This window comes from Asparagus officinalis, chromosome 4 (genome assembly GCF_001876935.1).
Source record: "Asparagus officinalis chromosome 4, Aspof.V1, whole genome shotgun sequence".
NCBI lineage: Eukaryota > Viridiplantae > Streptophyta > Magnoliopsida > Asparagales > Asparagaceae > Asparagus > Asparagus officinalis.
Window position 1 is genome coordinate 36,883,933 of NC_033797.1, and position 11,686 is coordinate 36,895,618.

At 38.4% G+C, this 11,686-nt stretch overlaps 1 protein-coding gene across 1 annotated transcript; it reads right to left on the reverse strand.

Moving 5' to 3' along the window:
- LOC109835901 (polcalcin Phl p 7-like) lies at positions 10,239-10,722 on the reverse strand. Its single transcript, XM_020403877.1, has one exon. It carries the CDS (start codon positions 10,630-10,632, stop codon positions 10,381-10,383), a length of 252 nt encoding a protein of 83 aa, XP_020259466.1. The 5' UTR covers positions 10,633-10,722; the 3' UTR covers positions 10,239-10,380.

Here is an 11,686-nt window from a genome sequence, read left to right on the forward strand (position 1 = left end):
TTAAAAGTTAAAAAAAAAAAAAAAAAGTTCTATAATGATACGTACGTCCGCCGGCGGATTCCAAGGCACATAAATTTCGTTCCAAACTGACTTTTTGTTTTGATTTGTTTCGGTTTTGCCGGAAGGCGCATGATACAGGGGATAAGTTTGTTACGTAGGATTTGAAAATGGAAGTTTGAAAGGGACTCGGTAGTGAAGCCATAAAATTTTTTTCCTTCTTTGTTGGCGTGCCCAAAATGCAACTATATTATACTGTGCATTGATCAAATAGTATAGTGTACAATTAGCTGTCATATAGGTGAGTAGGTGAAAGAAGACCGTCAAGTAAAAAATTTTTAAAAAGGGGGGAAAAAAGGGAAAATGTTTGTTTTTGTGAATAATAATAATAAGTAGTAAAATAATTTCAACTACCACATCTATAAAATAATTGCAGAAGTATACGAATATAACAAATTCATTTCAATGTCTATTTATTAATGTAAAATTTAACTTTATAAATTGGATGGTAAATATATAATAAATAAAAGATAATTTCAAACACTTAAATGATTTGGGAGAAGAGTTGCAAGGTATGAAGATTTGAGCGACTAGTTTTAAGCATAATGATTTGGGAGATAACTCAAATTTGGAAAGAATTGGGGGAATAAAATCAAATATGAAAGAGTTTAGGGATTAGTATGGAAAAAAGATTCATACACCTATCCCTCTTTGTGAAAATGTTCTATAAAATAATTCCCCGTTTATATATAGTGTCTTAGAACTCTCCTTTCGCATAAATTATTTCAGAACTAAATTAGTTCTGAATCTATGAGGTTGTTTCGTTGACAAGTGAGAGAGCAGCAACAATAAATGTAACAAACCTCTAATAATAGCGTCTAATTAAATCATAGTACGTATTAGATTTTTATTTTGTAGATATAGGAAAAAAGCTACATCATCTTTGTTGTAGCTTTGTTCACACAAATTACTAATAATAGTTTCCAATTTAATCATATTCAGATATTTATTTTTTTTTAAAGGAAAAAGCTGCGTTATTTTGCTGTAACTAACTTGATTGTAACAGATGTTACAAATCCTTACCTTATAGTTTAAGAAGTAACGTCACGTTATCAATTAAAATAAACCATGTTGATCATTTGCAATTTCAAATAAATGAACGCTTTGATTTGCAATTAAATGATTTTTTTTTGCAATAAAATATGCAAATCTAAATATTTTTGTAATTAACCAAACACTGTAATTGGATTTGAAAATAATGTTCCTGCGATGGGAAAATATAGATGTCCGATGACAGGTTTAAGCTTAATTTCTGCAGCAAATGTTGTAGAAATGACAGGAACAGGCTTACTGGGCAGCAGATTGGGTGGCGGTCGACCGGCCCGGTCGACCGCGTTCGTGCACAAGACTCAGTGGGCATCAGGATTGGTGGCGGTCAACCGACGCGGTCGACCGAAGATGGTAGCGGTCGACCGGCGCGGTCGACCACCGAACTCGCCGAAGTGGTTTTGGGTTGGGTTTGTTTTTCAGACCCGTTTCGTTTGGGTTTTCTATAAATACCCAAACTTGGTTTTAGGGTTTGTAAGCAAGGGGTTTTAGCAGCCATTGAGGGTGAGTTATTGGGCTTCTATTGTTGGAGCAATTGGGAGAGATCAAGAGTGACTTGTTGTGGGTTTTTGGGTGAGAGATTTGTAACTCTAGTTGTATCCTCTTGTTTCTAATAGTGAAAAACTCCCCTCTCCTTGCCCTGTGGACGTAGGCATCTTGCCGAACCACGTAAAACTGGTGTTAGTGATTGTTTGTGCTTGTTGGTGTGTTGGTTTATCTTTTCTTGGCGATTGGTTTGGATTCTCGAGGCGCAACAAGTGGTATCAGAGCTCCGGGCAACGCTTGGGCTTTTTGGAGGTATAGATCAGTTGGGAAGTTCATCTAGAGCTTCGATTGGTGATAAAGGTGGGATCTTTGTGGTAAAGTTTCTATCTTTTTCAAGTTGGATCTATTTCCTATTTGTTCCGTAATTGTTTCAAGTTAATGCACGTATTTAACTGTGTCTAGTCGTTTGTTAATTTTAGTGAAAACAATTTTCCCTTCCTTCTATATATCCAATCATCTTCTTTTATTTTCCTTCCTTCTATATATCCAAACCGAACAAAGCCTTTGTGTTTCTTAATTATAAAATTCCTATCACCTCGTTTGGTGAAAACATTTTCCCCTTCATACCCGTTGTGGGCTTCACTATTCCGAAATGGCTTGCATGCATACATTGTTTATTCAAAGTTTATGGCTGCGTTCCAGGTTTTCAATATTCCTCCCAATAACTATCTAACACTTTAGACCATACGTACTTACGTTGCTTGATCGCTCCTTTCCTCTTAAACTTGCACAACATAAACAGCAGGAGTTTAAATTTTATGTCTGTTAACTTTGATTTCTAAGCCTTTTGGGCCCATCTCTCCTTTTGTATTGCAAAACTACTGCCCCCATTAGCGACATTATACTTGATGCTGGGTTTCGTTCCTTCGTGAATGCGGGAATGGCCAAGTTGGTCTTAGCCTCAACGGTGAAGGCCTTTTCTTGCATGAGCTCTCTGGTTCGCCTCTCTGCTCTTATTTTTTGCCGAAACTTTTGACTCCTTTTACGGTGCCTCTGTTAATTCCTACTTCATCAGGTTTGTCCAGCCTCTTTGCCCACCAACCAACTATTTTGGCCTCTCATTAAAGTTTTTAGCCTTTTGGCTATCTTAAGGCTTTGACCTTCTCTTCTGTCTCTAGGGCTAAGGAGAGTTTTGTATTTTTATTAAAAAAAGCTAATTTGAATAGGATAAAGGGTGTTGCTACAAGGATCCAAATAGGGGACCTAGTGCATGGGACAGGTGAGGTGTCACTGGTTGCATGATGCACTGTTTGAACAGTGCATCATGCAACCGGATAGTGACACCTCACATGTCCCATGCCTTGGGTCCCTAATTTGGGTCCATGAGTCATTAATGTAGGATAAATTTGAGAAAAATTCTGGCCTTGAGAGTCCCAAAAAAGAACTCATTCTAAGATTTCTAACCCTAGAAAAAAACAAACTTTCCTTTATTCCATAACCTTCCCTGGAGGCCTTGTAGACTGATTTTTTACATTTTTTATGGCTGTGAATTTTTCTAAGAAAATCTACATAGGGTGGATGTTAACACAATATACACTTTCAGGATTAGGGGCTCTGAGGGTCCAAATTTCATACTAAGAAGCTATCATCTTGGAGAAAATTCTCAGAAACTAGCAGCATCATCACTCATCATTTATTAAGAAAGATGGTACATAGTGTTATGGAGTTCAGTCAAGATTGTGTGCGCTTTATTTTTTCTGTTTTGTTGTACTAATTATCTTTGTTCCGATAATTCCTATGACATCATTCCAAGTTAATGCACGTATTTAACTGTGTCTAGTCGTTTGTTAATTTTAGTGAAAACAATTTTCCCTTCCTTCTATATATCCAATCATCTTCTTTTATTTTCCTTCCTTCTATATATCCAAACCGAACAAAGCCTTTGTGTTTCTTAATTATAAAATTCCTATCACCTCGTTTGGTGAAAACATTTTCCCCTTCATACCCGTTGTGGGCTTCACTATTCCGAAATGGCTTGCATGCATACATTGTTTATTCAAAGTTTATGGCTGCGTTCCAGGTTTTCAATATTCCTCCCAATAACTATCTAACACTTTAGACCATACGTACTTACGTTGCTTGATCGCTCCTTTCCTCTTAAACTTGCACAACATAAACAGCAGGAGTTTAAATTTTATGTCTGTTAACTTTGATTTCTAAGCCTTTTGGGCCCATCTCTCCTTTTGTATTGCAAAACTACTGCCCCCATTAGCGACATTATACTTGATGCTGGGTTTCGTTCCTTCGTGAATGCGGGAATGGCCAAGTTGGTCTTAGCCTCAACGGTGAAGGCCTTTTCTTGCATGAGCTCTCTGGTTCGCCTCTCTGCTCTTATTTTTTGCCGAAACTTTTGACTCCTTTTACGGTGCCTCTGTTAATTCCTACTTCATCAGGTTTGTCCAGCCTCTTTGCCCACCAACCAACTATTTTGGCCTCTCATTAAAGTTTTTAGCCTTTTGGCTATCTTAAGGCTTTGACCTTCTCTTCTGTCTCTAGGGCTAAGGAGAGTTTTGTATTTTTATTAAAAAAAGCTAATTTGAATAGGATAAAGGGTGTTGCTACAAGGATCCAAATAGGGGACCTAGTGCATGGGACAGGTGAGGTGTCACTGGTTGCATGATGCACTGTTTGAACAGTGCATCATGCAACCGGATAGTGACACCTCACATGTCCCATGCCTTGGGTCCCTAATTTGGGTCCATGAGTCATTAATGTAGGATAAATTTGAGAAAAATTCTGGCCTTGAGAGTCCCAAAAAAGAACTCATTCTAAGATTTCTAACCCTAGAAAAAAACAAACTTTCCTTTATTCCATAACCTTCCCTGGAGGCCTTGTAGACTGATTTTTTACATTTTTTATGGCTGTGAATTTTTCTAAGAAAATCTACATAGGGTGGATGTTAACACAATATACACTTTCAGGATTAGGGGCTCTGAGGGTCCAAATTTCATACTAAGAAGCTATCATCTTGGAGAAAATTCTCAGAAACTAGCAGCATCATCACTCATCATTTATTAAGAAAGATGGTACATAGTGTTATGGAGTTCAGTCAAGATTGTGTGCGCTTTATTTTTTCTGTTTTGTTGTACTAATTATCTTTGTTCCGATAATTCCTATGACATCATTCCAAGTTAATGCACGTATTTAACTGTGTCTAGTCGTTTGTTAATTTTAGTGAAAACAATTTTCCCTTCCTTCTATATATCCAATCATCTTCTTTTATTTTCCTTCCTTCTATATATCCAAACCGAACAAAGCCTTTGTGTTTCTTAATTATAAAATTCCTATCACCTCGTTTGGTGAAAACATTTTCCCCTTCATACCCGTTGTGGGCTTCACTATTCCGAAATGGCTTGCATGCATACATTGTTTATTCAAAGTTTATGGCTGCGTTCCAGGTTTTCAATATTCCTCCCAATAACTATCTAACACTTTAGACCATACGTACTTACGTTGCTTGATCGCTCCTTTCCTCTTAAACTTGCACAACATAAACAGCAGGAGTTTAAATTTTATGTCTGTTAACTTTGATTTCTAAGCCTTTTGGGCCCATCTCTCCTTTTGTATTGCAAAACTACTGCCCCCATTAGCGACATTATACTTGATGCTGGGTTTCGTTCCTTCGTGAATGCGGGAATGGCCAAGTTGGTCTTAGCCTCAACGGTGAAGGCCTTTTCTTGCATGAGCTCTCTGGTTCGCCTCTCTGCTCTTATTTTTTGCCGAAACTTTTGACTCCTTTTACGGTGCCTCTGTTAATTCCTACTTCATCAGGTTTGTCCAGCCTCTTTGCCCACCAACCAACTATTTTGGCCTCTCATTAAAGTTTTTAGCCTTTTGGCTATCTTAAGGCTTTGACCTTCTCTTCTGTCTCTAGGGCTAAGGAGAGTTTTGTATTTTTATTAAAAAAAGCTAATTTGAATAGGATAAAGGGTGTTGCTACAAGGATCCAAATAGGGGACCTAGTGCATGGGACAGGTGAGGTGTCACTGGTTGCATGATGCACTGTTTGAACAGTGCATCATGCAACCGGATAGTGACACCTCACATGTCCCATGCCTTGGGTCCCTAATTTGGGTCCATGAGTCATTAATGTAGGATAAATTTGAGAAAAATTCTGGCCTTGAGAGTCCCAAAAAAGAACTCATTCTAAGATTTCTAACCCTAGAAAAAAACAAACTTTCCTTTATTCCATAACCTTCCCTGGAGGCCTTGTAGACTGATTTTTTACATTTTTTATGGCTGTGAATTTTTCTAAGAAAATCTACATAGGGTGGATGTTAACACAATATACACTTTCAGGATTAGGGGCTCTGAGGGTCCAAATTTCATACTAAGAAGCTATCATCTTGGAGAAAATTCTCAGAAACTAGCAGCATCATCACTCATCATTTATTAAGAAAGATGGTACATAGTGTTATGGAGTTCAGTCAAGATTGTGTGCGCTTTATTTTTTCTGTTTTGTTGTACTAATTATCTTTGTTCCGATAATTCCTATGACATCATTCCAAGTTAATGCACGTATTTAACTGTGTCTAGTCGTTTGTTAATTTTAGTGAAAACAATTTTCCCTTCCTTCTATATATCCAATCATCTTCTTTTATTTTCCTTCCTTCTATATATCCAAACCGAACAAAGCCTTTGTGTTTCTTAATTATAAAATTCCTATCACCTCGTTTGGTGAAAACATTTTCCCCTTCATACCCGTTGTGGGCTTCACTATTCCGAAATGGCTTGCATGCATACATTGTTTATTCAAAGTTTATGGCTGCGTTCCAGGTTTTCAATATTCCTCCCAATAACTATCTAACACTTTAGACCATACGTACTTACGTTGCTTGATCGCTCCTTTCCTCTTAAACTTGCACAACATAAACAGCAGGAGTTTAAATTTTATGTCTGTTAACTTTGATTTCTAAGCCTTTTGGGCCCATCTCTCCTTTTGTATTGCAAAACTACTGCCCCCATTAGCGACATTATACTTGATGCTGGGTTTCGTTCCTTCGTGAATGCGGGAATGGCCAAGTTGGTCTTAGCCTCAACGGTGAAGGCCTTTTCTTGCATGAGCTCTCTGGTTCGCCTCTCTGCTCTTATTTTTTGCCGAAACTTTTGACTCCTTTTACGGTGCCTCTGTTAATTCCTACTTCATCAGGTTTGTCCAGCCTCTTTGCCCACCAACCAACTATTTTGGCCTCTCATTAAAGTTTTTAGCCTTTTGGCTATCTTAAGGCTTTGACCTTCTCTTCTGTCTCTAGGGCTAAGGAGAGTTTTGTATTTTTATTAAAAAAAGCTAATTTGAATAGGATAAAGGGTGTTGCTACAAGGATCCAAATAGGGGACCTAGTGCATGGGACAGGTGAGGTGTCACTGGTTGCATGATGCACTGTTTGAACAGTGCATCATGCAACCGGATAGTGACACCTCACATGTCCCATGCCTTGGGTCCCTAATTTGGGTCCATGAGTCATTAATGTAGGATAAATTTGAGAAAAATTCTGGCCTTGAGAGTCCCAAAAAAGAACTCATTCTAAGATTTCTAACCCTAGAAAAAAACAAACTTTCCTTTATTCCATAACCTTCCCTGGAGGCCTTGTAGACTGATTTTTTACATTTTTTATGGCTGTGAATTTTTCTAAGAAAATCTACATAGGGTGGATGTTAACACAATATACACTTTCAGGATTAGGGGCTCTGAGGGTCCAAATTTCATACTAAGAAGCTATCATCTTGGAGAAAATTCTCAGAAACTAGCAGCATCATCACTCATCATTTATTAAGAAAGATGGTACATAGTGTTATGGAGTTCAGTCAAGATTGTGTGCGCTTTATTTTTTCTGTTTTGTTGTACTAATTATCTTTGTTCCGATAATTCCTATGACATCATTCCAAGTTAATGCACGTATTTAACTGTGTCTAGTCGTTTGTTAATTTTAGTGAAAACAATTTTCCCTTCCTTCTATATATCCAATCATCTTCTTTTATTTTCCTTCCTTCTATATATCCAAACCGAACAAAGCCTTTGTGTTTCTTAATTATAAAATTCCTATCACCTCGTTTGGTGAAAACATTTTCCCCTTCATACCCGTTGTGGGCTTCACTATTCCGAAATGGCTTGCATGCATACATTGTTTATTCAAAGTTTATGGCTGCGTTCCAGGTTTTCAATATTCCTCCCAATAACTATCTAACACTTTAGACCATACGTACTTACGTTGCTTGATCGCTCCTTTCCTCTTAAACTTGCACAACATAAACAGCAGGAGTTTAAATTTTATGTCTGTTAACTTTGATTTCTAAGCCTTTTGGGCCCATCTCTCCTTTTGTATTGCAAAACTACTGCCCCCATTAGCGACATTATACTTGATGCTGGGTTTCGTTCCTTCGTGAATGCGGGAATGGCCAAGTTGGTCTTAGCCTCAACGGTGAAGGCCTTTTCTTGCATGAGCTCTCTGGTTCGCCTCTCTGCTCTTATTTTTTGCCGAAACTTTTGACTCCTTTTACGGTGCCTCTGTTAATTCCTACTTCATCAGGTTTGTCCAGCCTCTTTGCCCACCAACCAACTATTTTGGCCTCTCATTAAAGTTTTTAGCCTTTTGGCTATCTTAAGGCTTTGACCTTCTCTTCTGTCTCTAGGGCTAAGGAGAGTTTTGTATTTTTATTAAAAAAAGCTAATTTGAATAGGATAAAGGGTGTTGCTACAAGGATCCAAATAGGGGACCTAGTGCATGGGACAGGTGAGGTGTCACTGGTTGCATGATGCACTGTTTGAACAGTGCATCATGCAACCGGATAGTGACACCTCACATGTCCCATGCCTTGGGTCCCTAATTTGGGTCCATGAGTCATTAATGTAGGATAAATTTGAGAAAAATTCTGGTCTTGAGAGTCCCAAAAAAGAACTCATTATTCTAAGATTTCTAACCCTAGAAAAAAACAACATTTCCTTTATTCCATTACCCTTCCCTGTGAAGAGATGGTGCTCAGGATCAGGTTTTCAGGCAAACAGGTTGGCGGTCGACCGGTGCGGTCGACCGCATTCGTGCACAGGAGTTTCTGGGCATCAGGATTGGTGGCGGTCGACCGACACAGTCGACCGAAGATGGTAGCGGTCGACCGACGCGGTCGACCGCCGAACTCTCTGGATCTTTGGGCTTGCTGCTGGATGGAGGGCGGTCGACCGACCCGGTCGACCGCCGAAGCGGTTTTGGACTGGGTCTGTTTTCCAGACCCGTTTCGTTTGGGTTTTCTATAAATACCCAAACTTGGTTTTAGGGTTTGTAAGCAAGGGGTTTTAGCAGCCATTGAGGGTGAGTTATTGGGCTTCTATTGTTGGAGCAATTGGGAGAGATCAAGAGTGACTTGTTGTGGGTTTTTGGGGGGGAGGTCGGTCGACCGTGCCGGTCGACCGCCGAAGCGGTTTTGGGTTGGGTCTGTTTTCCAGACCCGTTTCGTTTGGGTTTTCTATAAATACCCAAACTTGGTTTTAGGGTTTGTAAGCAAGGGGTTTTAGCAGCCATTGAGGGTGAGTTATTGGGCTTCTATTGTTGGAGCAATTGGGAGAGATCAAGAGTGACTTGTTGTGGGTTTTTGGGTGAGAGATTTGTAACCCTAGTTGTATCCTCTTGTTTCTAATAGTGAAAAACTCTCCTCTCCTTGCCCCGTGGACGTAGGCATCTTGCCGAACCACGTAAAACTGGTGTTAGTGATTGTTTGTGCTTGTTGGTGTGTTGGTTTATCTTTTCTTGACGATTGGTTTGGATTCTCGAGGCGCAACAAATTGTATAACACTTTATACTCGCTGAATTTATAATTGCAATATAATATACCAAACATCCTCTGTATTTCGGAGCGGCGGTTAAATTAACATTATTCTTTTGTATGTGATCTCAGGCTTAGTCGATTTCATCAAACAAAGTATAGAACAAAGTATAGAACATCTTATATTCTTATGTTAGCTTGAATCTTGAGCAGAAAATGTGAATGAGCACTTATCTATATTAAACTACTTTTTCTGAGCCATTATCTTCCTCTGATTAAATGGAGATAATCTGAAATCGTCTAGTTTTCTCTTGAAACCAATATATATGGAAATGCTTAATGAAAGGTTTTAGCTTTGGTTTGGATGAATATAAACAGAGTTTTGTTACATTTATTTTTTGTTTTTTTTTGTTTTTTGAATAATTAATTTATCCTTCTTTCTTGAAAGTTTATGTTATAAGGACGTGAAGCAAGTTTTTTGTTTTTTGAATAATTAATTTATCCTTCTTTCTTGAAAGTTTATGTTATAAGGACGTGAAGCAAGTTTTTTGTTTTTTGAATAATTAATTTATCCTTCTTTCTTGAAAGTTTATGTTATAAGGACGTGAAGCAAGTTTCTAATAATAAGGGGTCACGTGTGCATACAGAGTAGTTTTTTTCTACTTCAGTCGAGAATTGAATTCAAGACCAAGAATTGAATTCAAGACCGTGAGAGTCATATTAACCATCTAGACTATCCATGACGGATTCTTGAATAGTATATTATGTTTGTTGCTACTTTAAGTATACTTTTCCGCAGCGCATCAAGCCAACAAACAAATAAACAAAAAGCCAATCTTAAATAAACAAAGTACCCATCATAATTAATCAATTACAATAAATAAATAAAAACAACAAACAAACAAAACAGTAACCTACTAATTCAATCAATCAAACAAACAAGAACGGAAACCAATCGACCAGAGCTAATTTCCTTTAGAAGACCTTGGCAACGTCCTTCATGAGGCCAGGGTTATCCTTGCAGAAAGTAACGAACTCGTTGTAGTCGATGTAGCCGTCGCCGTCGCTGTCGAGCTCAGCCATCATGCTCTGTATCTCGTCGGTAGACGTCGATCCGAGGGTCCGGAGGGCTTCACCGAGCTCGGCAGAGGAGATCTTGCCATCGCCGTTGGTATCGAAGCGTTTGAAGATCCTCTGCATCTCCTCCTCTGATATCCCTGTGGACATATTTTCTTGAGCAAAATATATAGAATCCTTGAGTTTAAACTCTTTGCAAGAATGAGAGAAGAGAAGGAAATGAGAGGAGAATGGAGAGGGTTTAACTGTGGCGTTAACAAAAAGTTGAGGTGGAGAATGATGGAGAGTTTATAGGATCGTCCGTTAGACGCGGCTGATCTCTAAAATTCGGGCTACCCTCATTTGCAATTCTTCCCTTCGTTTGTCTTTTATTTTCACATGTTTTAAAAGGGAAATTTTTATAAACTATGGTGAACTGTTTTGATTAGAGAACGATATTACAAACTTTCAATTTAATAGAAAGGTAACATAGTTATCAAAAATTATGTGCTGGTTTTGTAATGACACGTTTCAGTTTGCAGCAAATATCTGATAATCCCATGAAGTTCAGAATTGTTTAATGATTTTATCAGAAAATTCAGCGTTGCTGTAAACAAGCCCTCATCTGTCTGATCTACGTATCGTCCTTTGAATATCTCTACGTTCAACCTTATCACAGCCACCAAGAGTTCTCGTAGACGTTCCCATAGGGTTAACATACCCGGCCCTACTGTCCTCAGTCATGATAGTGTCAGCTCATAATTAATTTACTCTTTCAATATTAGTTAGTGATATGTTTTCTTTGCAAAACAACTAGGTGTTTATAATAGTTTTACTAAATTCATCCATACACTAATTAAGAAACCCATCTTTTACGGAAACTCCAACAAGCTCCTACCCCACCTCCTAAGGATGAGGTGGCGATGAGAGCTTGTTGGAGCACCTCCAACAAGCTCTTAGGTGGTCTCCTTAGGCTGTCCTTAGGCTGATGTGGCCAACGGGTAGGAAGTGGGGCCCAGTGGAGCTCCCAAGCGCTCCACAAATTTGTGGAGCGCTTGGGAGCTCCTAGGGAATAAAAAAAATTTACACAAAAACCTCTATCCAGCCAGCAGCTACACTATGTTGTTCTTTGAGCAAATTTTTTTTTGAAAATAGCCGTTAAGAAAGAGTCGTTGAGATTAAAAAAATAAAAATGAACAATAAAAAAATTCTATAAATTCTCAAT